This window comes from Macadamia integrifolia, chromosome 7, assembly GCF_013358625.1.
Source record: "Macadamia integrifolia cultivar HAES 741 chromosome 7, SCU_Mint_v3, whole genome shotgun sequence".
Lineage (NCBI taxonomy): Eukaryota > Viridiplantae > Streptophyta > Magnoliopsida > Proteales > Proteaceae > Macadamia > Macadamia integrifolia.
Genome location: NC_056563.1, coordinates 17,900,040 through 17,927,681, shown reverse-complemented (window position 1 = coordinate 17,927,681; position 27,642 = coordinate 17,900,040). Strand labels below are relative to the sequence as shown.

Genomic DNA, 27,642 nt, shown 5'->3' with positions numbered 1-27,642 from the left:
CCCGATCACCGTTCTGGTTCTATGTGAACGGGGCATGACAGACACCTTAATCTTTAAGGTGTAAACAGAACTAGATCTCAGGTTAATCAACCTATATATGAGACCCCTGTTGAGAACCAATTTCAACCCTCCTTGCCTACCATGTCTGATATGCAAGGCATTCACATGCTTCAAGTAGCTGAGAAAGAATTCAAAATCAACAAGAAATTCCTTATTTAGGAATATAAGTCTGCCAGTAATGCAAAGAAGAGACAAATTTTCGAAGAACATTATTCTGTTCAGCAAAGGCAAGACTTACACGGAAAATGGGTTTCTCATATGGAAGAACATCAAATTAATGTTCCATTTCTTATGTGGTTAAAAATCTATCTGTTAAAAGGAACACCAAGTGAGACATCTCGACAGGTAAATACTGTCAACAAAGTGTCAACCACATATGTCACTAAAGATGGGGTGGAACTTGAATCAATTCAACCTCCGTCCAAATACCTTAAGATAGGTACCACAGAACCCATAACCCTAGCTCACCTTTCAAAGTCACCAAAAATTCTAAGGAAGCCTTGATTGAAACTCATTTTAGTCAGATTGTAAAACACAATAACTATACTAATCTATATCTACAGTCTATTAGAAATCAAACCGATAGGATTGAGAACAAGATTGATAAATTGAATCTTCAATCTAAAGCTTCAACCTCTACTTCTTATCCTAGAAGTGAACCTATAAACTCTAAATGGGCTACCCACTACTTCTCAAATTAGAAGTACTAAATCTGTTCTCTTTAAGCCTCTTTTGACCTTGGATAAACCTCTCAAGGGCTCTAATTCAGAACTCTTGGACGAACTTATCTCTCGATTAGAAGGTCTACAGGTTTCCAAAGGGAAAGAAAAGGAGAGTCAGATAAATATTCTTTCTTTAGGAGATGTTTCAGAATCTAAAATTGAGATTGCTGAGAATGAATTTCGTTCCATGCTTCCTAATCCAGAAGATGTTCCTCAAATCAATAAGGTCATGAGAAACTATACGAAAATAGTTCCCACAGCTCCAACAAACTTTTACTATCCTCGTCCGTCACCAGTTGACCTACAATTTAAAACTGATAAGGATGGAGCATCTTTCACAGGCACTTCTGTGGTTGAATGGAATATTGATGGATTATTTGAATATCTGATCATTAATTTGCTGAAGCAAATGCTTCTGTTTGCTGCAGTAGCCAAAGGGAAATTTGTTTCTGATTTTGATGTCGCTAAAATTATAGCGACTGGATTTTCCGGCCAACTTCGTGGTTGGTGAGATTTTTATTTGTTTGATGAGACAAGACATAATATTTTGACTGCCAAATCTCAAGTACCTCATACTCAAACTATTCAACAACCTGATGGTACTATTACCCAACAAATAATTTATGTGGCACAAGAAGATGCAATCAATACCTTGATTTATACTATAACTCTTCATTTCGTTGGACCAACTGAAATTTTAGCTGATCGAACGAGAGAACAGTTGATGAACCTCCGCTATCCTTCCCTATCTCACTATAGATGGTATAGAGATCTTTTCTTTGCCAAAGTTTTTACAAGAGAAGACTGTAACAATGACATATGGAAAGAAAAATTTCTCTTTGGGTTACCACCTTTGTTCACACAAAAGGTCTGGTACCGACTCAAGGAAAAGCATAATGGAACAATTCCTATTAATCAATATACCTTTGGGGAATTGGCTGCCGAAGTTTGCCATGAGGGTCTTCAACTTTGTACTAATCTTAAACTCAGAAAACAGTTGTCTAAAGTGAGGCAAGCTGGATATAAAGAACTTAGAGATTTTTGTGAGCAATTTGGATATGAGAAGATTCGTCTTCCCGGAACGAAGAAAGCTCATAAAAGAATTTATAGATCATATGTCAAACCTAAGTATCAGGCTTCTAAGAAATGGTCCAAGCCTAAACATTTCTCAAAGAAACAATCATATTTCAAAGCACGACCTCAAAACAATTACCCACAATCTAACAAACCCCCTGTTTGTTATAAGTGTGGTAAAGTAGGTCATTACAAGAACAAGTGCCTAACAAAAGCGCGAATAAATGCTCTAGAGATTGATGATTCCCTGAAAGAAATCTGTCAAAAGTTCTATTATATAGCTCATCTGAGCACGAGCCAAACTCTGAAATAGAATCTGCCTATAAAGATGAAGTTGCTAAATAGACTTTGATAGTGATTCTTTTGGGTCTAAAATTCAGACTCCCCAATGCAGTTGTGATCCGTTTCAGGCTACGTTAAAAGAAAATGGACTGATGGTTCTTTCAACTGAAGAATCATTCATTTTAAAAGCCATTGATCAGATCACAGATCCCACAACTAAAGCTCAACTACTGAGCGAATATATCCATTTAGTCAGGGAAGCTCCTAAGGTCGAATCAGTTCTACTCAATCCTCTTCAATAGGGGATTATAGTTTTAAAACTATCATTAATTGAGTTAAGAGTTCTTCTAAACCTCGGGAACCTACTATCCAGGAATTAAGTCGAGACCTTAATGAAGTTAAAACTGAAGTTAAGGGGTCTTAAACAAAGAATTTAGACTCTCGGACTTTATAATGATCAGCAGTCAGTGGCACAGGATTTTGAAGAAGAAGCTTCGTTTTGAGATCTTTTAACATCTCAAAATCCTACCCCTAGAACTGAAACAGATGTTGCACCTCAAGAAGCTCAGGTAATAACTCTTCAACAGGTTCAATCTCATAGATGGCATATTCAAATTGAAATTGTCATTAATCAAGAATTCAGCCTAAAAACAATCACCCTAATAGATTATGGTGTTGATATGAATTGTATTAATGAAGGACTTGTACCTTCTAAATACATTGAGAAAATAACTCAAAAACTAGTAACTGCAGATGGATACAGAATGCAGATTAGGTATAAATTATCCTTTGCATCTATTTGTAATAATGGGCATTGCCTTCGGACCTCCTTTATTATGGTGAAGGGACTCTCTCATTTTGTCCTATTAGGCATCCCTATGCATCTCCCAGTTATATCCACTCCAAATTGATAAAGAAGGAATACATTCGATGATTAATAATCATCCCATCACCTTTCATTTTCTTGAGCCTCCCAATGCTCATACAGTAAATGACATCAGGACTCAAATTCAGTCTAAAGAAAATTTCATTTGTTCTTTATCATCCGAGATTCTGCAAAAGAGCATTCAAAAAAAAATTGAAGATCCTATCTTCTAAACACAAGTCAAGGATTTTCAATCCCGACTAGAAAGGGAAGTTTGTGTTGAGATTCCTAATGCCTTTTGGTCTCGACAATCTCATATTGTCACTCTTCCTTATGAAGAAGGATTTCATGAATCTAAAATTCCTACTAAAGCTCGAGCAGCTCAAATGCCTACTCGACTTAGAGAAAATTGTTAAAAGGAAATCTCTGAACTTCTGGCAAAAGGTCTAATTAGACCTAGCAAATCTCCTTGGAGCTGTACTGCTTTTTATATTAAAAATAATGTCGAAATCGAATGCGGTGCTCCAAGACTGGTAATCGATTACAATCCCCTTAATAAGGTGCTTAAATGGATTAGATATCCCATTCCTAATAAGAAGGATCTTCTAAATAGATTATACGCTTCCAGCGTATTCTCTAAATTTGATATGAAGTCTGGGTATTGGCAGATTCAGATAGATGAAAAGGATCAGTATAAAATGGCCTTCGTAGTACCTATTGGTCAATACGAATAGAACGTTATCCCATTTGGGCTTAAAAATGCTCCATTTGAATTTCAAAATATAATGAACCAGATTTTTAGTTCATACTCACAATTTATAATTGTGTATATTGATGATGTTCTTATATTTTCTTAGGACATATCTCAACATTTGAAACATTTAAATATTTTTTTCAATGTCATCAGGAAAGCAGGATTAGCTGTGTCAGCAAAAAAGATAAAATTGTTTCAAACAAGAATTTGTTTTTTGGGACACTATAATTCTTTTGAATCTATTCTTCCCATTGAACGAGCTATTCGGTTTGCTGATAAATTTCCTGATTAGGTTGCTAATAAAACTCAGTTACAAAGGTTTCTTGGTAGTCTTAATTATATTGCAAAATTCTATAAGGATTTGGCAAAAGACGCTAAGCCTTTGTTTAATAGGTTAAAATCCCATCCTAAACAATCGACAACAGTTCATACCAATGCTGTATGAAAAATCAATCTCAAAGCCAAAGAGCTTCCTTGTTTAAACTTAGCAAGGCCTGATTGTTTTAAAAACATAGAATCTGATGCATCTGAGTTTGGATATGGAGGCATTCTTAAACAAAAATGCCTCAACCTTCCAAAGGAAGTCTTAATTCGTTTTACTTTTGGCACATAGAACTCAGCTCAACAAAATTATTCTACGATTAAGAAGGAGATTCTTTCACTAGTTTTGTGCATTACAAAGTTTGAAAGTGATCTATTGAATCAAAAGTTCTTGGTCAGGGTGGACTATAAAGCAGCCAAAGATGTTCTCGAAAAGATCGTCAAGAAGCTAGCATCCAAATATTTGCTAGATGGCAGTCAATGCTGTCCGTTTTTATTTTGAAATTGAATTTAAAAAAAGAGGATACTAACAGTTTACCTGATTTTTTAACTCGTGAATTTTTGCAGGGCTCCATAACCTAAATCCAAGGCTATTGTTCTTGCCTCCTCAAATAAAACTATTGCTTCTTCATGCGCCGCATCTCAGCAACTTCAGTCCTCTCCATCTCCCATCTCCTCATCCACCACAATTAAAGCTGCCAATAACTCTCCTTTCATTGACACCAATGTTTTTAGTATTATCACCATTGAAAACATTCACCTCTGCTGAACTCCATCTGAGTTAGCCACCATATATCTTCGTGATCAACTCCACCCATCCTAGGGTGATAAGACTACACTTTTCTATGAAAGGATTCTTACCGAAACAAAATCTGCTTATATTCAACATTCTTATCGTAGTGCTCATGTAAGAGCTTATTCTAAGCTCCAAATATTTTACATCATATCCTACCGCGAATGGGGACCAACCACTTAATTCCAGTGGTCATTTCAGGATGTCACTAGCCTTAAATTAAAGTCGTATGATTATGTTGATTATATTCAAGCCTGGGACATGATTTTCTCATATCAGAATGATCATGGTACTCACTCTTAGTTTATCAAGTTTTGTCTCCAACGCACCTTAATAGGTGTGCCTAACTGGTTTCTTAGATGGTTTTTTAATTGGGGACCTCCATGCTATGAGTTTCTCTCTACTGAGCGCCGTCATTCACTGCGAAAATTTTAAGAGTTTAAGAAGCCATTAGAACCAAGGGCACTTTATGTTCAATTCTACATCTTGTATGAAGTCCTCTGGATCATGCAGTGGAAGTATATGCTCTCTTCTAATGAATTGGAAGAATGAAACTATGTCCCGACACTAGAGTGCCATCTTTTGGTCAAGTGGTGGGATAAATTTGACATTTTACCCTTAATTGGATCCAAGTTTGTGCCTAAGAACACTCATTATCCCCTCAGGAAGCTCAGTCATATTTGACAGACATGATCGCCACTGCGAAGAAGTATCCGTTGATGATGGCAGAACAAATTCAAAAACATATTCTTGCCGCTATTGGATTCAAACCTGAATTGGATCCTACGTCTACTTCTTCATCCTCCTCAGTTCCAACTGTTGAAATATATATATATATATATATATATAGAGAGAGAGAGAGAGAGAGAGAAAGAGAGAGAGAGAGAGAGAGAGAGAGAAGTTACATAACACACATGGAGGGGGTTAGACAGTTACAAGACTGTTAGGAGGGAGATGTTAACATGTGATGTGATGCATGAGTAGCTCTATCACAAACTAAGCTTTGCTAACCTTACAACAATCCCTTAATAATGGATAATGGAAAATCAAAACTCTTCTTTGTGACATATGCATGATTACGCTATAACCAAGGTTTTAGAATTAGGAATTCGGCATCTGAATTGGTTAGTGTTGATTCTTGATTCAAATCAGTAAAAAATGGTCATTGATCGAAGTGAATCAATCAGTTGAATTAATTCGAATATTAATCGATCACTTTCAGATTCAATTCATCAATTTTTTAATACCTAGCTGGAACATACATGAATGAAGATCACAGAGTCTGTGTGGTTAACATTTTCGTTCCCCTTTTGAGCAATAATTTTCTCTTTTTATTTATTATTTTTTTAGATGGTGGGCCTTTACAATAATTCTTCTCTCTTTAGTTACGAAAAGGTCCCCACGGCAGCCAGCACAAAAATGATTTGCATACCCCCACTTATATTATTGTTCTCCCTCCCCAATGGAAATCCCTTACATACTCCCTTATTTGAAGAGTTTCCACCCGTACTACCCCCTATTCGCCGGTTTTTTTTTTAGTAAAATATGGATTTTTTTTAATGAGTTTTGTTAAGATCACAAGAAACTTGACCATATTACAATGTTAAGACTTCAACACAAGACTTTTTTTCTTTGACATGGTGACTCCCATTAAAATGGGGGTGGGGAATAAAAATTGTTTTATAATATTTTCAGAGAACCGATTGGCATCATGACGAATTTGTTGTGTTATTATTTTTCCATTTTTTTAATAGTATTTTAGGTTCACTAATAGAAAAAAATGTCCACAGGAGCATATGGGTGGGTTGATTGTATTTTTTGAGCTTTTCTTTTGATGGAAAGATTTTTTTTTTTTTTTTTTTTTAGTTATACATAACGGGTCTTCACAGGAGTCCGGTCCGACCGCATGTATGTGCATTGTTTATGTACCTTCTTCACCCCTTCATTGCTAGACACGTATCCCATTCATTGCCATTTAGAGTTGCTCCTTTCACTATCAGTCACCACAGAAATTACATTTTTTTTTTCTTGGTAAAATAGAGAGTACATTGCATACCAATAAACTGTGATAGTGATTGCCTTTATCCACCCCAATCATAGTTTAAAGAATTGGTACTGGATCGACGGTATTAATCAATTCATGCTTGGTATTGGATTGACTATATTAGTCAATTCATATTGATACATGTGCTTGACTAATCCATATTAATGTAGTAGAACAGATCAGGATAAATCTGTCAAATATCAAAGATACAATTGATCCACTGACCAAGTCTCTGAAACACTTTTCTAAAGGTAAAGTGCCAACCACCCGAGAAAGCTTGAGTAAAAGCAAATGTAGACAACATATTCTCAAACTTTGGGTTGAGTTATCATATTTTAGCCTTAGGGCCCGTTTGGTATCGTTTCTGTTCCAGAAATGCCATTTCGTGTCAAAAACGAAAATTTCAGTTTTCTGTGTCAAAACGCAGTTTTTAAACGAAAAAATGATGTTTCAAAATTTCAGATTTTTATCAAGAATTTTTTTTTTCTTTTTTGTAAAATGGAACGAAACTGGGAAGACGGAACTCCAAAATGAAGTTCCGTCCAATCTCGTTTTTTCAGTTTTTTTTTTCACTTTTTGTTCCAAAAAAACAGAAACGGACCATAAGTGCACCAAACAGAAGATTCCGTTTTTTCGTTCCAATAGAACGAAAAAACTCCAGAAACTTTTTTTTAGAACGATACCAAACGGAGCCTTAGCGTTCATAACCAATCTCTTAGAGGTGGAAACTTATCTACTATTTTTCAATATACTATGAAACTAGGTACATCCCTAAACTTCTTGTCTCAAGGGGTAACTACCCTTTGGTGTATTGGGTTATGTCCTTTGAATTGTATTGTGGGTGAAGGTGTAGAGGTTACCACTTTAACTTTTGTAGAGAAATGGCCAATAAAGTGATATACATCAACATTTTTCACACCTACCTATATAACTAATAGTTTTTATTTTGAAAAAACAGAAGAAGTTATATAACCAAACCGCCAGTAAAGATGGCATATACATGCCTTTTTCATATCCACCCATAATAATAAATATATGAACAATTAAAATGTTTAATTTTGTCCCTAATTGTAAATAATTTAAGTTACGAATCGAAGAACAAACAACCACCTAACTATATCATACAAATTAGTTAATAGTCAATTACCAAAATGGATTCAAATCCAATAAGAAAGACCTTGGGCATGCCTAAAATAGATTAATAAGACTCAAATAATAAGGTTTGAGATTTTTTTCTTATTAAATTTAATTTAAAATATATAGGAAGAGTCCAATATATGGTTGAGGCATAGAATTGACATGACTCAAAAGATTTGATATGTGGCCCATCTTAAGTATGCCCTATCCTGGTTAGCATGACTAAATCAGTTGTCAAGGTAGTAAAGGTAGTAGACAGCCGCTTATGAAAGGAAATTTTTTTTTTTTTTTTTTTTTTGAACAAAGGAAATCTATTTTATTAAACCAAGAAGTCTGAAGGGGAAAAATCCCTTTTGGTAAGTACAAAAGAAGCAATAAAAGGAAATGGCTTTGTCCACAAAGTACGAGACAAATTAAATTTCAAAGCCCCCTTGGCTAAGAAGTTTGCCTCACTAACAGCAAAATTGTGCTATGGAGATCAGGATCACTGAACTGAAAAATAGTCTTATTACGAGCAATCCAAATCTACCAAAGTATGGAGGACCAAACAATATTAAAATGCTGAGAGTTAGGAACAACTCTAAATCTTGCAAACAAAAAACTTAACCAATCTCTAAAGCAATCACTCTGAAAATCACAAGGATCAAACTGAAGGGGGGAGGCAAGCCACACGATTGCTGCAAACTTGCATTTAAACAAAGCATGAGAAATAGTTTCCGCTTCAGAAGAGCAAAGGGGGCAAAGAGCAGATTGAACCATACCCCTAGCATAGAGAAGATGCTTTATAGAAATATAATCATTACTACATCTCCACAAAAAGAGCTTGATCTTTGGGAGAAGATCAAACCTCCATAGCATAGTCCAAAAAGGGTCAATTATGTTTGAAGAAGCAAAAGAAATAGAGGCGGAAAAAACTGAAAAGTAAGCAGATCGAACAAAGAATATACATGATAGAGAAGGATTCCAAATACAACCATCCGACTTACTAGAAATACAAAGAGGAATCTGAGAGATAGCTTTAGCTTCAGCAGGTTCAAACAAAGAGTAAATTAAATCCATATTCCACTGCTTTGAAGGTTGAAGAATTAAATCCGAAACTTTATTAACACTAAGCACATTTTAAGGCCTGCGTATGCACCCACCCGGTAAATTTGGAAGCCAAAGATCCCTATAAATAAAAGTAGTAGAGCCATCCCCTATCCCTTTACAAATTCCTTTCAAGAGAACCTCTCTTCCCTTAAGAATACTTTTCCAAGCCCAAGAGTTACTATTTTTGCACTAGGCCTTAAGGAAGTTTGAGGATGGAATTATTTCCCTTTGAAGACCTTCTTGACCCAGAGGGCATCCTCATTATATAAAATGCGCCAGCATTGCCGGGAAAGGAGAGCAAGATTAAAACTAGACAAGTCTCTAAAACCCAAACCCCCATACTTCTTACTAATACACAAACTTTCCCATTTTATCCAAAAGACACCCTTACCATCACTATTTTTCCACCGAAATTTTTTAATCAAACTATTCAGCTTATGACAAGAACTAGAAGGAAAAACAAACATTGACATGGGATAAGAGGGAATGGAAGTAGCTACAGACTTAATGAGAATCTCTTTATCAGCAGTAGATAAGAGATTTTCTTTCCAGCCAGTAAGTTTATTCTGAACTCTCTCAATAACAGAGGAAAATAAATCCTTCTTAGACTTCCCAAAAACAGTGGGAATCCCCAAATATTTACCCTGGCCCACAAATTGCTATAAACCAGTGGTAGAGAGCACCTCCATTATAGTGGAAACATTAGTCTTAGGGCTAAACATGATACAAGATTTACTTTGATTAACCTCCTGCCCTGAAGCTAAACAATAGTCCTTAACTAGATTTACAATAGTTTGACCCTCATTTCTCCCTGGTTTAGAAAATATTAAACTGAGGGCCCCCTTCTACTGTTACGGATACCAGAAATAGTCTTACTCAACTCAGCCTGAATAAGATGGTTAGAAAAGGCTTCCTGACACAAGATAAACAAGTACGGGCTTAGGGGGCAGCTTTGTCGGAGCCCCCTAGAGGGGAAAAATTGACCTATTATGGAACCATTAATACGCACATGAAAGGAAACAGTGGATATGCACTTCATAACCCAATTAGTCCAAATGCTACTAAATCCAAGTTTACCAAGCATGCATTTCAAGAAAGACCACTCAACTCCATCATTAGCTTTACTTAAGTCCATTTTTAAAGTCATAAGACCAGATTTACAAGAAGTTGTTTTCATTTGATGAAAAATCTCATGGGCTATATACACATTGTCAGATATAGTCCTAAAAGGAGTGAAAGCACTTTGGTAAGGGCTGATTAGTGAGTTTAGGCAAGGCTTGAGGCGATTCACAAGACATTTGACTATAATTTTACATATCACGGTACAAAGGCTGATAGGTCTAAAATGGGTCATATCATAGGAATTTTTTTATTTAGGAATTAAGATTGTGATAGATCTATTAAAACCCTTGAACATAAAGCCTGTGTTAAAAAATCTTTGGACTGTAGCAATGACATCATGTCCCACAATATGCCAATAATGTTGATAGAACTTTGTCGGCATACCATCAATACTTGGGGCTTTAAGAGCCCCAATCTGAAAGGTGGCTTTCCTAATTTCTTTATCCGAAAATGGTTTGCGAAAACTAACATTTTGTTCAGCTGTCACTTTAGGAGTAACCGAATCCAAAAAATTGGAAGGGGAGAGCCTTGATGACTAAAACAGCAGGGGAAAGAGAGAAATGATGTGTTGGTTCATACCTGAATCAGTTGTTAGTCATTCCCCAGATGGACCCCGATTGCGATGAATATGATTAACTTGGCATTGGCGAACAGAAGCAGTATGGAAAAATTTTGTGTTCCTATCTCCTTCCTTTAGCCACTGTACCCTAGACCTTTTGGGCCCAATACTTTTCTTCTTGAAGGAGAACCTCCTCTAATCGATGTTGTATAGTAAATTCCTCAACTTGCAGGTTATTTCTATGAGGGTCTTTTTGAATCTGATCCAAATCCTCCGCAAGGTGGGCAATTTCCCAGGTGCCATTACGAAAAGTGAACTTGCTCTAGCGTCTCAGGTGAAACCCGCAATTTCTTATTTTGGAAAATGGATTGAATGCCATAGAGCCATGATATCTGGGTTCCCAAGAATTGGCAACAAATCATAGGCAGATCTGTGTGGGATAGCCATTTAGTTTCAAAGTAGAATGGCCTCTGTTACTTTTTAATGCGAGGGCTTAGGCAAACTAAAATAGCATAGTGGTCCGACCCCACCATAGGATTGCTCAAAACTTTCACTATCAAAGGGTTGGCCGCACCCCTGACAGTTCTAGACCAGAAAACTCATGGCCCCCGTGGGGGCTGATTTGGGACAGCCACCGGAAACCTTTCCAGAGAAGAACTGGAGGAAACCGAACCATGTGAACTACAATGTTGTCGCCGCCAAGCGCGGTCCTTTACCGAATCTTTGGAAGGTGCCACTCTAGAAGGGCTGGAGGCGCTACCTACTGATCATTTAGATTCAGAGAGATACGAAGCCGCTTGAAAATTTTCAGCAGAGGACTAGATATCTCCACAATTCTACACTTCGAGTGAGGAGCATTCAGGAGAAAAAGGAGGGGATGGTAACTCTTCCAGCACCACAGTAGAGCCAACTTCGCGAGAATTGTAAGTGTTTTCGCAAGAAGCAGTATTTTCGAAGCCCTAGCTAGTAAGAACCAAACTTTCCGTCTTACTCTCAGGAAGAAGTTGCCTTTGAAGAATTGGAGTTAACCCCTGAAGATATGGAGCTGGTACCAGTTGTGCCTGAAATCAAGATTGCTGAACTCGGATCAAACCTGTTACTGTCCAAAACCTAATGATCAGGGGATAAGGGAGTTGGAGCTGTTAGGTCAGGCGCTTGGTCAGAACAAGGAAACAGGCAATTAACATCCTCAGTTGAAGTGTTGATTATATGCCTAGCAACTTCTGGAGGTGCTGGCGTGGCAAGATCATATTCAGCGGACGGTAATGGGAATAGGGATTTCTTCACCATCTCCCGATGAGGTGAGCGCTGACCATCTCCCGTTGAGCAGAACGTTGTACCATATCCCAACTATTACCCTAAAAACGTCGGAAATTCATGATTTGCCTCATTTGGGAACAAGTTCTTTGAATAAAACACGAATCAGGCCTTAGTAGAGCCCGAATGAAACTCTCAAGAAACTCCTCCCGATCATGTCCACATGCAAAAGCACAGAATAGGCGACTTTCTAAGAGAAAGGATGATTACCTTTGCAACAAGCTTCCTATGAAAGGAACTGACCTTCACTGCTAATGTGTCTAGTCAATTTACAACTAGATACATCAATAATTTTTTTATTTTCTTGTTGGCTGTGTTATCTTCTTGATCTTATGCTATTGATCAATAAGAAGTTTTTTTCTAATCTTGTTGAATATGGGCTTGGAAATTACTTATGATGGTGGGAATCCAATTTGTATGCCAAATACCATGAAACCTTAATAATATATATATATATATATATATATAAAGAGGCGGTTTTCTTTCAACCATAGTCAAGGGAAGATTTTGATGGTGTGCAGGGATTTCATTCAATAGAGGATAGAGCGTTTATGATTCTAGATGAGTATACTTTTCCATCAACCATGATGGAGTAAAACTTGATCACAGATGGAATAATTTAATGGGACTTTTTAACTCCCACAATTTAACAAATTATAACATCCTCCTCTCTATAAATGTTGATCAAAGTCTTATGATATATACATGCTGATCACCATACACGTCATTTATATGTTGCAGGAAATGAGCTTTTTTAGTATCGAAATTATCAATTCATCCCTTGATGCCGTAGAAGGTAAGGCTGCATTTGGTAGTCATTCAGTTCCAGAAACGATGTTTCGTGTCAAAAACAGAATTTTTTTTCCGGTTTCTGTGTCAAAATTCCTTCAAAAAAAAATTTTTGTTTGGTCTGTTTTAGGAACGATTACATTATTACATTAGTTGTTCTTTTTTTTTTTTTTTGGTATTTGGAATGAAACAGAAATGACAGAAAAATGTTTCAAGGTTTTGTCGTTCCATCATTTTGTATTTCTTGCATTTTTTTCCCCTTTTTCGTTCAAAAAAAAAAAAAAAATCTAAAACACCACGTTGACACCAAATGCTTTATTCCGTTTTTTTGTTTTCATAGAACGGAAAAACATTTTTCTAGATGACTACCAAATAGCCTAAGAGTTCTCTATCCTAGAAAATGTCCCATGCACACTGAAGGTGCACATAAAAGCATCAACAGGGTAGACATTATTGCCTACAACCCCACACTCTGGCACAGAAATCATTTTTCCTCGTCGAAAAATATTAATCCATTATCTTTTGCTGACTTCATACTCTCTTTTTTTTTTTTGGTAGGTTGATATATAGACTTATTGTTAAAATTATTGCTAGTCCCGATTGTAGGGTCTTCTTGCTCATCTCATCTGTCCCAATCAATCAGCTTTTGTGAAAATGAGGTTTTTGTCAAATAATGTGCTGCATGAGTTGATTTTTTTTTAGGGTTTGCTTGAGTTGATTCACATTATCCTCTCCAACATGAAATGCCAAGCTTAGGAATCAATATTGACTTGTGGAGAGGTCTTAATACAAATAAGTTTGAGTTTCTTGTTTAGTTTACGTTTTTTAACGGATTTCTCTCCAACCTGGGTTCATTGGGTGGTGGTTTGTGTTACAAACACTAATTTTCAAGAGATGGTAAATAATATTCAATTAAAAACTTTTCATGCGACCCAAGCATTAAGGCAATGATGTCCCTTGTTTCAATACATGTTCTTATTAGTATTATTTTTCTTCTGGCCTTCTAGGCAGTGAAGCGATGCATGCTAACTTTAGAGCCCCTCAATATTGTGTAGACCCCCTCTATTTTGCTGATGATATTTTTAATATATTTTTTTTTGAGTTCGGGATAGATTAGATATAGGAAAAATGGTTTCTATGAGGGAATGTGACTCTTGAGCCTAAACACATGGGGTGAAATGATCAGCTTAACCTTTTTGAAATAAGAATAATGCTTTTGTTGATGCTTTTTTATGTGTTCTTACTGACCCTCACCAGGAGCCAAACTCCAAAAAAACACTTTCCTTTAATATTATAGAGAACATTACTCTAACCCTCAGTCATCTATGTTTTGTCACTGGCTTTCAGATCAACTATACCAAATCCAAGATTTTCCTTGTCAACATAGACGAGGATTTAAACCACCATATCTATTATTTATTGGGCGTTGAGGAAGGTTCTTTCTTAATTAAATACTTGGATCTACTTCTTTTGGGGATTTAAAAGTTTCCTTCTTAATTAAATACTTGTATCTGCCTAGTTTCTACTCGCTTATCCAACCAAAACACTTGATCCCCTCGTCAAGTGTTATCACCAACAGGATCAGTACATGGATATGCAAGCACTTGTCCTTTGTTGGAGGATTGTAGTTGACTAAAGCAGTATTGAATGGAATTAAATTGTGTTTGGTGTAGAGTGTTGTAGTTGTCAAAAACTATTTAAGTACCATACCATTGAACAAATCTTCTCTAGAATTTTTTTTCTTTAGTTTGAAGATGAGGAAAGAGGTATTTATAAAGTGGGATAGAATAAAGTTTATAGATCAAAGAGGGGTGCACTTGATCCAATATTAAGGTATGAATGTTATGATCTGGTGGTTAAGCGGTCAAAATAATCTCTCAACACGGATAAGGCTACATAGTTCTCGCCCTCCGACCTTGTACATGCGAAAACCTTGTTCAACATGTGGACATCCTTTCTTAAAGGTTAAAGACTTGAACCCAGCAACATTAATATGAACATATTGGGTGATCAAGGTACCTCAAGGAGTCCATATGGCCTCCTACTGCAAATAGTGCATCCCTCTTGCTTCGAAGGATGAAATAGACTAGCCACTGTTTAGAGGAAGGGAGATGGATTTTAACTTGACATTAGAACACTTCATCCATGGACTCCATATTGAAAATGAAAATCTTCTTTATATGATCCAAGTTCTGTTCCAAAATGGGTTATGTGGTACCCACCACCTCTCGATTGTTTTCCTTTGAATGGCTTTTGTTTTTTTTTTTTTTTGGGTGAATTATTTTCTTTGAATGTAGATGGATCCAAGAGCCTAATGGTGATGGGTATGGATTTTTTCGGGTGAAATAAATATATTAAAATACAGAAAGATGAAAGAAAAAAAAATTATTATAAGGCAAAGAAACCATCAAGACTTAAGAGGCATTAGAGTTCAGATAAACAAAGAGAAAAGGAACAAAACATCAACCTAAGGATTGTTGGAGAATCAAATCTGGATCACCCAAAAAAGGTTCTCAATTCTACATAACCCCAAAAAAGATTAATAACTAACTCATATTGCGATCTTTCCAAAGCCATCAAATTTAACAATCGACTGAGTGAAGTAAATAAGGAGCAAATCTAATATGATGACTCTTCTTCCTACCATCTTCCACTAATGAGGTTGCATATGTACCTGTCCGAAAATGAAAAACTAAATTTTCCTCATCTCTATCACATGGAATGAGGTTATCATCCACATTTGCAACCTTAGTCACATCATCAATCGGTTGAACCAAGATACCAATCACAAAGATTTCATTATCAGGATCACAATATCCAAAGATTCATTATGCCAATGGAGAAGGGACTGGTGAGAGGGAAAAAGGCCTTGAGCATAGCATCTTGAGCAAGCAACAAATCTTGGGCCACTACAACGTCCATACCCCCAAAATAAATGGGTTTGGAGAGCCATAACTGAAGTAAGGCTATGATCACTACATTTAAATGTTGACCATGAGTTGCCACATCATCATAATTATTCTCATCTCTTTGGTATAGAATATTAGCTTTTTTTTTTTTTTTTGATAGGTCCTAATTTATTATATTCTGTGAAGGGGAGGGAAGGTATGAAGAAGATACTTGAACCCTAAACCTCCTTAGTAGTAGAGTTGCAGACTATTTGTGAGGAGCCGGTCATCAATTGCTGAAATTATAGTTTCCTAGATAATATCTCTGATGTGCTCCAATTACTTTTAGATAGAGATGCATCAGGTTGATTTTCTATACCTATGTGGTTCTTTCCTTCGTTTAAAATATAGCAATAGGATTGAGTTTTCTTTAGAAACCCTTGACTGAAGGGTTCAGATGATATTGACAGGGGATCGAGGAACAGTGGAAGCATTATCCATTTTGAACTATAGAAATAAAACATTTATGACCCATAATGGATGTATTTTTCCCCGCATCCATTGTGTATGGAAAACTTTCTCTCAAAATATATTAATTTGACAATGGGGGATGGTGCGGACTCGGTCTTCCTTACGCTTTAGTTTTGGATGACTATTCCTGAGGTCAGACCGGGGAGATATTTCACAGCAGCATGAAACATATGTTGACCCGCAGATCATTTGTCATGAGAGAGAGAGAGAGAGAGAGAAAAAGAGAGAGAATCATTAATTGATTAATTGGAACAGTTAGAAAGGTATAGAGGCATACTTAGTGATTAACCACTCTTGATATAAAATGGGGTGGGGTTTCTCCCTATTGAGTGGGGACGTCATTTCGCCCACTATTGAGTTGTAGGCATATGCATATATATTCTCATATATAGTACTATTTTACTGCATCTTATAGGAGAACTACTTAGAAATATAAGAGAACCTTCTCCCAAAGTACTATTATCTGTGAAAACCTTCAACTAAGGTGATATTACCTTTCCTTGACTCTTTTAGTTAGTTTCTTGATTTCTCATCTGATTATAGTCATTGCAAGATTTTATCTAAAAGCGCATGAAAAAGACAGAATAAATCAATTAAATATAAATTTTTTTACCACATCAACCCTCTCACGTGTGTATTTTTTTCTCCTACAGACCTTATGTGGAAAATACTGTTTTTCTACACCACCATTAATGTGATGTGGGAGACCCCACACTGGCATCGTGGGGAACTCACTCCCTTGATTAAAATACATATGTAATAAAGGGAGATGAGGGGAGGGAGGGACGTACTACCCAACTAAGTGAGGACCTGAGGCTCAAAGCCAAGACCCAAATGCCTACTGCTCTGGCTCATTTCAGTTGCGCCAATAGCTGACCTTTGATTAAATTATGGGAAAAAGATTGTTATCTATAGGGGTGTCAATTCTGAGTCCGCATCGGTAGACCCGATCAAGCCTGATACATTTATGGTCTAACCTAGATCGACCCGATTAATAAACGTGTCAAGCTTGATTGATCCTGAGATGCTTATTAAACGGTTGTTCATGGTGCAAGCAGCTAAACCTGTCGAGCGCCTGATCGAACCGACACGTTTATATTCCCGACTTGAATTAACTCGTTGTAATCCGACCTAGCCCGACCCCCTTTAATACTGTATAAAATTCATATTTTGCCACTATTAGTAAGAAACAAATCAAGTTTTCTTACCCTTTGCTTTGTAATAGAATTTGATTTAATTAAACTTTATTTTATAAGTTGTAAAGGTCATAATCTCTTGTTTTTCTTTGTAAGAACAGCCATAATCTCATATAGTTAGCCGGTCGAGCGCCTGACCGAACCAACACGTTTATATTCTCAGCTTGAATTAACTCGTTGTAACCCGACCTAGCCCGACCCCCTTTAATACTGTATAAAATTCATATTTGCCACTATTAGTAAGAAACAAATCAAGTTTTCTTTCCCTTTGCTTTGTAATAGGATTTGATTTAATTAAACTTTATTTTATAAGTTGTAAAGGTCGTAATCTCTTGTTTTTCTTTGTAAAAACAACCATAATCTCATATCATTTCTCTTTTTTATAAAAGATTTATCTCACATATTTCTGGTCATTCAACCCACTCAATAAATGAATTTTAGGTTAGGCAAGTTTAAAGCCTGTTTAGAGCCCGTTTTAGACTTAAATTAGTTCGTAGCCCTGTTAAGACCCGATGAAGGAAGCCTGATTAAAGCTTGACACAGACCGATCCGATTATAAACCGTATCATGCCCCCAAAAGTTAGGCCCATTTATTTAAACGGGCGTTCACGGTACAAGGCTTTCAAGTGATCAAGCCCGATTAAGCCAGATTGAGATCAGCCCCACTCGATCGGTTGACACCCCTGGTTACCTGGTCTCATGTGTCTACATCCAAATACAAGGGTGGCAGACTATCCTACCCGTGATTGGATGCTTATGTACCTCTTTTGATTGATCATTGCATTGATATAATGGCCACGTGACCAAGTAGTGATCTCAATGGACTCCATTGTGGCCCACACGTGCCTTTCAAGGAACCCTAATAAAATATGAGACAGATAGAGAAAAAGAATCGCAGCCTCAAGGCCCTCATCCCCCGTCTTCCATTCATGAAACTATTCTATTTCATACATCACTTTCCAATTTTTCTGTTTTTTGGGTTTTTAGAATGAAATATTTGGCCTTTCTTCTTCACGTTGCCTTGCGTTGCGAGATAAACCACAACAACAATAACAAGACTCCAGATCATCTCCACGTAAGCGGAGAGATTATCAAATTTACTATCCATCTTACGGTCCAAATAACCGTGCGCTGGTAGAGTATGCACCTCAACCTATGCACCGAACTAGAGGACGGACGATATCCCCGCACACCAAACCCCAGATCTACGGTTATCAAGAGTTGAAGCACGAGTGGCTGCAACCCAAGGATAAATTCCTCCACCCGTCCATTCGCATCCCTGCGCAATCTAGCAGTCCTGTCACCATATAAAATTGGGAGGGAGAGAGATGAGAGAGATGATCTCTGTTCAGACGGTGCTCCATCTGTCTGCAACTCTGTAGTCCTGCAACTATGGCTTATGCAATTTCTAGGGCTTTGGTGAGGACGCTGGTTTTTTGAGTTGAAGAGAGGAAAACATCTGGGTTTGATTTCTGAAGGGAGGGAGGAAGATGTGGGGGGACGGAGGTACCTTATACTGGGAACGAAATGCTAATGAGAAAATCGAAGGAATTATTGTGGTGTTCGCTTGGATGTCGAGTCAGGAGAGGCAATTAAAGTCATTTGTTCAGCTCTACTCTTCTCTCGGATGGAATTCCCTCAGCTGCCAATCTGAATTTCTCAATCAGTAAGTACCAATTCAACCCCACCTTCAGAAAAGGAAAAAAAAAAAAGTTAACAAAAGTCTTGAATTTTCCTTTTCTCTTCTGATATCTGTTACTTGATGGATCGTTTGAATTTTATTTTTATTTTTAGATTTTTTTTTTTTCCAAAATTTTCTGGTCTTGTTAGTCTTTGGTTCGATATCCTCGGCTGAATTCGCCTGGCTGTCCCCCTTCCTCCTCAGTTTTTTTTTTTTTTGGGGGGGGGGGTGTGTTTCCTGTTCTTTGACTCTTTAACCTTTATTTCCATCGCTTTTTGGAAATCTATGATGATCTGCTGACGATCGAGGGTTCTGAGTTAGTTCTTTGTATTGGTGGAACATGCATTTATACCGCTAGTAAAGGCTAAGTATCGTAATTTGAAACCCTCGTTTGTGAGGCCGGTTGCTGGTTTCTCCAGAAATTAGCGTGGAAGGCTCATCAGAAACGTGAAACTATCGAAATTGGAACAACCAACGCGAGCGCTATGGTGGAAGGGATGTGTGGGTGAAAGCAAAATTCCTTTATTCTATATATGTTACAGATGGGACACTTTTCTGGGCTAAAAAATAAAGCAATTGATTTTCACTTTTACGAGATGGGCATCGAACAATCTGAATTCATCATCCATGATATTTGGTTGAGTTGGTTGGATGCTTGAAATATCCATCGTTCAATGAAGACATGAACTAGAGATACCAACATGTTGGATTGGGATTGGTAAATCACAAGCTCGTGCTTCCATGAAGAAATCAATGGTGACTTCTTCCATCTAAGGTGTATTTATCACTATTTTTGGAAACAGGGCAGCAGAAGAAAGGGATACTTTTTCAAGCTACTGATTTTCTTATTTCCTTTTATAGCTTATATAAAATGGGAAAGGTATGATTCCCTGTAATATGGATATAAAGACATCGTTGATCTACATTTTGTTGGATATTGTATGTGATGTGGTCACTGTTAGAGCTGATATCATTCTTTTGAACGGAGTGAAAAATTGGTGTAGTCCGTTGGTTCAAGCTTTAGAACTTAAAATACCAGCATTCTAGACATACCCTAAGAGGATTGGTGGGTTTTACAAACTTTCAAAGATGTGTTTGACATATAGTGCACAAGTCAAGCTTAAAATCCTGATTCCTAGTTTAAACCTTTTCATAGGAGCTTTTCTTGAGAACTGATGATAAGATTTTATTTGTTGAGTATCCTCAATGTTGAAGTGGAGAGGTGCATCTGGAGTGTTGTGTGATCAACATATCCTTTTAAAACTTCAAAAATAGGACAATCACACAACCGAGTACGATATATGGTTCAGAATATTTTGCAGTTAAGAAACATCATATAGATAAATTTAGTGTAGCTGAGATGAGGATGTTGAGATGGATTTGTGGTAAGACTAGGAAGGATAAAATATGGAATGAACAAATTAAAGATGACTTGGGAGTAGCACCAATACATGATAAGCTGCGAGGAAGTCATTTGAGGTTCCATGTACAGTAGAGGCCTTTAGAGGCTCCAATGCGGGGGAGCAATTTGATTCAAATTGAATGAGCTAAAAGAGTCAGGGGTAGACCTAAAGACTCTACAGATGTGGTGAGGCAAGACATTCATAGCTTAGGCCTTGTAACTAGTATGTCTTTGAATATAGCTGATTGGAGGAAATGATCCATGTAGTCGACCCCATTTAGTTTGGATAAAGCTGAGTTGAGTTGAGTTGAGTTGTATACTCAATGTTGAAGGTGGCTCTTGATGATTAATTGCTCACTCTCTGGAAAAAAAATATTCTTTAAACCCTCAATAGAGTGGCAGATATCACTGTCTTCTTCAAATTGGGCCAGGTTTGAAATAAATGATTCAGTACTAGACCCACCATTCAATGCCTTTTTTTATCAAGTGCCTGATATTGGACCATCTGAATAGACAAGTATAAAGGATGGAAGCAAAATATGAAGTTTTCAATACGTTTAATTATTCTGTTCTAATGATTTCCAATTCATGTACTCGTGTGTCTGTTAGGTTACATGTAACTAGTGTGTTTGTTAGGTACATGTATGGGCCTTTAGTTGACCCCAAACTGATTGGGTCTAAATAATGGCCATAGATCCTTGTTTTTTTGAGGTATCATAAGTATCTACTGAAATTTATTGCAACATCCCTTGTCTTGTTGATACTGGATAATCATTTGGCCCTTTTGACACATGTTTGCTGGCAATCTTTGTCTCTGTGGTAGAATGGTTATGCTTTAATGTCCTAACCTTAATGGACTCAAGAGTCAAACATATAGAGCTCTAGGACATCTTGGTTGTGGGATATGCAAGCACCTAATGCAAGAATGAAGGCTCGAGTCTTGGATATAAATGATCACCTTACAGTTATATTTAGGAAGTCCTTTATGTCCGTATAGAATTTATAATGATTTTATCTGATTCTGTTGCTCTATTTTTCTTAAATTCTGTAGTTTAGAATAGAGCATTCTGTTCTTTCTTTTCCTTCTTGCTAGGATTTATGAATTTCAATACTGTTGTTGTGTGCAGATTCTTCCCTGACAAGGCTACATCTCTCGCATTTGGCGTTTTAAATGAGCTTCTTAAGGTCAGCATCCTTATGTTTCATTAAGCATGAATGGACTTCTAAAAAAATTGAAAATCTAGAGTGAATGGACTATAGGACAGGTTTGTGATACATGAATGGGTATAGAGCCCCACCTGGGTTAGGGACATCATGAAGCACAGAAATTGAGAGGGAGCCTAGAAAAATTAGGAAATATTGACAGAAGTTTTGGGTCCTGTACTAAACGATTACCCCATGGTGTGTTCTTTGGGTAGTACTCATAACTTAATTTAGCATCCATCTCTTTCAATCTCTATCTCATTAATTGCTTTTAAAAATAGGAGCTGAAGATTAGGCCATCCCCGGTTGTCTTTGCATCCTTTTCTGGTGGCCCAAAAGCTTGCATGTACAAGGTCCTTCAGGTATGGTTGCAAATTCTTGGATTCACTTATTTTTTTAGTATGCCTCAGTTTGAATGTTGATCCATTTATTTGTTTAATTTTTTTTTTCAATTCCCCCACATCCCATCCAAAAATAAAAAAGAAAATCTGCCTGTATTTCTAATCAAAGAAAGACCAAGGGATGGGAAATTCTGAATTTATTTTTTCCCTGCTGTGGTAATGGAAATAATTTTTCCTCGTTACATTGCAGATAATTGATGGGAAGTGTGAATCACAACTTAAAATGGTATGTCTTCCCCTCACTTCTCTATGGGATTAAGGGAAAATTTTAGGCATTCAATTCGTATTTATATTTCATGATTGATTAGTTAATTATAATTGTTCGGCTACAAGTGATAAAATTTCTTACATCAGATAGAACAGGGTGTTGTAGTTCTCACTGGATTTTCTTTTGTTTTATTTCTTAGACATTTTATTCTTACCCTTACATTCATTTTGTTTATATAAACAGAGGACTCCTGTTACGTAAATGTCTGTTTCTATATCTTTTGTTAATTTTTTGGTTGGGTGCAGGATGATTATCAATTGGTGAGAGATTGTGTTTGTGGCCATATTTATGATTCTAGTCCCGTGGATTTTACAAGCGATTTGGGTACTCGATTTTTTCTTCACCCCACCGTTCTCAAAATGTCCCGTCCTCCACGACTGGTATCATGGATGGCAAACAGCATAGCTTCTGGTCTGGATGCTCTCTTTCTAAATCGGTTTGAATCACAGCGTGCTGAGTACTGGCAGACTCTGTATTCTTCAGTTGTAAGTTTATCTGGCTTACAAGCCATCTAAAGTTACATATCTTGCTTCTACATGCACCTCATTTAGTATCGTTGTATGCAGTCCTTGGGTGGCCCATATCTTATATTATGTTCAGAAAATGATGATCTTGCTCCCTATCAAATTATCTGCAATTTTGCTCAACGGTTGCAAGAACTTGGAGGTGATGTGAAACTAGTGACATGGAATGGCTCTCCTCATGTAGGTCTGTCAACTTACTTTGTTCTACAATGCAGTTAGAGATTTAAATGGAGATTCTGGTTGGAAGTAGGAATTTTTTTCGTCAGTTTCAAATCCTTCACACTGCATTGGTCTTGAAGCATGATAAGCTAACTCATTTGATTTGGTTTCCACACAGGCCACTACAAGCATTATCCAACTGATTACAAGGCTGCTGTAAGTGAATTGCTTGGGAAGGCATCTTTAGTTTATTCCCGGAGGATTCAACAGCTTGAAGGTGAAAGAATGGGTATGGAAGGGACACATGATGAGATATCTGAGTCGATTTGCAATCTCCGAAAAGCAGGGAAAAGCTCAAATCAGAGCCTGCGAAGAGTTGCTCTTGGACCAAGTGACCATTTCTTCTTGCCCAGCTCAGTGGAGTATCATGAGGGTCGAGACGTGGGGTCTGTACAAGATGAACAGAAGGAAGGGTTGATCCATATGCAAAACCCACCAACCATTAATGCACATGGTGTTCTGGGCCAAATCCTCTTTGATGTCTGTGTCCCCAAGAACATAGAGGGTTGGGACATAAAGCCACCTGGCGTCTTCAACGGGCAACCATTTTCTTCACGCAGGCATTCACCCTTCAATCCCATCAAATGCATACGTCGCTCGAGGTTATAGGAGAAAAATTAACATTTATAGATCATCAGCAGAGGCTCCTGGGAATGGTTATCGCCATATGATTTGGAGGGCGCCTATGAGATTATGAGTAAATCCAGTCCCTGCAAACCATTGAGATAGAGATGTAAGTAAACATTTCGGTAGTGTCACGATATTTTGTAGGGCAATAAGGATATTGCAATAGCTCGTGCTTTCATAGACTCTTCTCTGCAGGGAAGATTAAGTGTACAGGGTGATGAAGTAATTGGAGAAGGTGGGACTCTAGCATGGTAATAAAAGTGGAGCTTTAGGTTGTTGAAATTGTATGCCATTTTACATCTATCCTAGACCATGTTTCCAGATAACAGGGGGAGTGCGTATCAACTGAGATAATGAAGTAGCTCTTACGGCCACACTGGTGGGTATGTGTTTTGGTGTGTTTGTAAATACTTTCCAATGGATTAATTCAGCACAGACAACAATCATAACCTTATCTCAAATGGATTAATTCAATGTGGAGTTCTTTTACTATCTACTCAGATCTCTATTTTATGGTTTTTCTTTTTCTATTTTATTTTAGGGGTATTGTTATTCCTAATGAAGTATAATGCTGTTTTATTTGTCACGTAGCAGTATATGGGTTAGTCCAGAGGATTGGGTAAGCATTTTATTGATACAACTTCAGCTTAAAATGAGTAGAGAATGTAACTTAAATTATTAAAGATTGTATTTTCTATTTTATATTTATCTCTATTTGATGACCTTTTAATAATTTTATTAATAATTTGAATCGGAGTTTGAACAACTTTTTTATTTATTTATTTTTAAATTTGACCATTGAGATTTATGGGGGTCTTTTATAACATTAACTATTTTGTAAAGAGGCAACTGTTTTACTTACTATCATAGTGACTCATAGGACCTATTTATTTTTATTTTGTGAAAGAAGGGAAGGTAACTTTTATGGAAAAAAGGCTCTATCTGGGAGGGAAGGGGATGTGCCCAGATATAAACGAAAGATTGTCTTGCCATTCATGGAAGGTTTAAATGTTCACTTTGTTGATGCTTTTAGATGCATTTTCATTGGTCCCTACGATGGTGCAAGAGTTATTCTCCTAGTAGAAAATTCTTTTTCAATTTTTATTTATGTAGGAGAAAGTAGGTCAATTAGTTTTGTTTGTTTGACTGACAAAAGGGGTAAGATTTTTTTATATTTTATTTTTATTTATTTTTCTATTTTATGAATTGGGGTAAAAAAGTTTGTTGTGCATATGTAATGGGGGTTAAGAGGGAAATAAATAAAGAAAGAGATACTCAATGATGAGGTAAAATAATTATAATAGACAAGAGAACACTCCTTGGTTTATTGGTCCCTATGCTTAGATACAGAGGAAGATAAAATGACACCCCTGCCCTTGTGAAATACAAAATCTCTATTCCCTATTGATGCCCATGTGTGCCTTCTCATAGGCTTCTGTGACTAATGAGCCTTTATTTTTCTTAAAATAATAACATAATTCATATCTCCATTTTTATCATAAAATCCTATCAAATATAAGACTTCGAAGACAGGTGAAGTAGGATAATTCTCTTCCACATAAGTAGAAAAATGTTTAATTCATATAATTGGTTACCCTACTGCTCTATCCAAACAAACAATTTTAGATTTTGAAATTTTAAGTCTCACACCCACTGTTAGCAAAAATGCGTTTAAAACTCTGTTTTAAACACATTCTCGTTTTTTACCGTTTAAAACACGTTTTCCCATATGCTTCTCAAAGATACTTAAAAAAATAGCAAACGACAAGCATTTCCGTTCTAAACATGTTTAAAACGCATTTAAACAGGTTTCCATTTTTTTGCATTTTTAAGACTTAACTTATTGAATATAACATCTACTTAATTGACCATATCTTTTTCTCTCGTACTCTGATCCACTTGATTCTTTCGCCAACTTGGAACTAACTCAATGGCCTATATTTTTCATGATATCACCTTCAACTCAATATTAATATATGGATCCCGAAATTGAGATACAAATTTATGCATTTGCTGAAAATTATTTCTAAAGTGATGACTCTTAATTCAAACTAAACATACATTACTCCAAGAGTGTGTTCACTATGTTGACAACAATGAACAACATCATAGCCAAGCCACATTGCTCATAAAACTTGGACATGTGTGGTGTATGAATTTAGAATTGGTAGTGGATGATATTCAATTATATGTCATAAAACTTATAATGAGACATGAGATCTATATGCATTAGTGTTGGATACTGTAGTTATTTTGAACATTAGATGTAAGTATTAATATAATAATTTCTTAATTTATATGAGTATAGTATCGTTTTTTTGGTCCTGTTTGTTTAAAATCTACACGTTTAAAACTCGTATCGTCTATTTTCTGTTTTTTTCGTTCTCTATTTTTTTGACCGTATCGTTCAAAAAATTTGACTGTTTAAAACCTGTACAGTCCATTTCTGTTTTTGTGCCGTTCCCCTTTTTGCTAACAGGAATCACACCATTTATTACCCCACATCCCCTCCCCTCCCCTCCCCTCCCCTCCCCTCGCTTCCCTTTTTTTTCCGCGAAACAAATATGGCATCAAGATTCCATAAGAAAATCCGAATTTTTGGGCAAGGTAATTTCCACAACAAAGTCCAATCTGAGTGGACAAATTGTTGTTTGAAGTTAAACCCCAATGGAGTGTATGAGGCAATTCTCTGAATATTAATTAATAAACTTTGAGTGTTGGAGGCCAAGCAATAGATTGAATTTGATATTAGGAACTCAGCGAGGGTGATTTGAATGAATCCATGGACTTAGAAAGCCTATAATAATGAAGTGGGTATGGAAGAATAGTTATAAAATTTGGATCGGATCGGTTAGGATTGTTATGATTGGATTGGTACGGGCTGAAATCTATCTTTGATCCTCACTAATCTGATATCGATCCACTGATAAGTTATAAACCTAAAATAATTTCAAATTTTAATTAAAGAAAAAAAAAATAAGAGACAGAATCTGTCAGATCAATTGCATGAGAATGATCCCTAGTTTTAAATTTTAAAAGCATGCCTGAAGGTAAGCATGGTTTTTGGTATTGATATTGTATCAATCGTATGATCATATCTTATTAGTATTAGTTGAAATCAATATTTGGTCAATCCAAGATTGGATATTGTATCGATATCAAAGGTAAAATTATTAGAAAAACTAATTTTTATGGGAAGTAGGGATAAAAGTGATTGATACAAATTGATATCGCCTAACCAGGATCAATATCGTGTTAGTATCAGCCAAGAACAATACTGATACCTAAATCCATGATCCCGAGTTCTCAACTCCCAAGTCATATTCTACAACATGTTTTAAGATATGTTCTCAACTCCCAAGTCATATTCTACAACATGTTTTAAGATATCGGAATTCATCTTGAAATTGGCCCCAGTTGATATTGATTCAGTTCCGATCTAGGTTGGCCATTATGGGTCTGGATTGGACAGAAATATTTTTGGTTTACATTTAAAAAACTATCTTTTAATTTTATCTTTTTATCGTTCGTCCTAACCAATTCATTGATATAAGATCATGTATTGCCTTAGGATCAACATCGGTTAACCAATCAGATAAGCATCGGCCTATTGGACCCTAGTAGGGCCAATAGTCACCTACTCCTACTCTCACCCATTCACTCACATATGCATATGACATGGCTTGATTTCACAACCTCCTCTCTTGGACTCCAACTCTTCAATCACGAGGCAAAGTTTTGTTTTGTTTTTGTTTTGTTTTTTGTTTTGTTTTT

General features: G+C 36.5%; 1 protein-coding gene across 1 annotated transcript; it reads left to right on the top strand.

The window, feature by feature from the left end:
* Nucleotides 1-18,824: 18,824 nt before the first annotated feature.
* On the top strand, nucleotides 18,825-24,364 carry LOC122083072. Its single transcript, XM_042650742.1, has 7 exons — nucleotides 18,825-19,209; nucleotides 21,754-21,811; nucleotides 22,111-22,191; nucleotides 22,421-22,456; nucleotides 22,744-22,983; nucleotides 23,065-23,206; nucleotides 23,360-24,364. The coding sequence occupies exons 1-7, from the start codon at nucleotides 19,034-19,036 to the stop codon at nucleotides 23,848-23,850; spliced, it is 1,224 nt and encodes a 407-aa protein (XP_042506676.1). The 5' UTR covers nucleotides 18,825-19,033; the 3' UTR covers nucleotides 23,851-24,364.
* The last annotated feature ends 3,278 nt before the right edge of the window (nucleotides 24,365-27,642 follow it).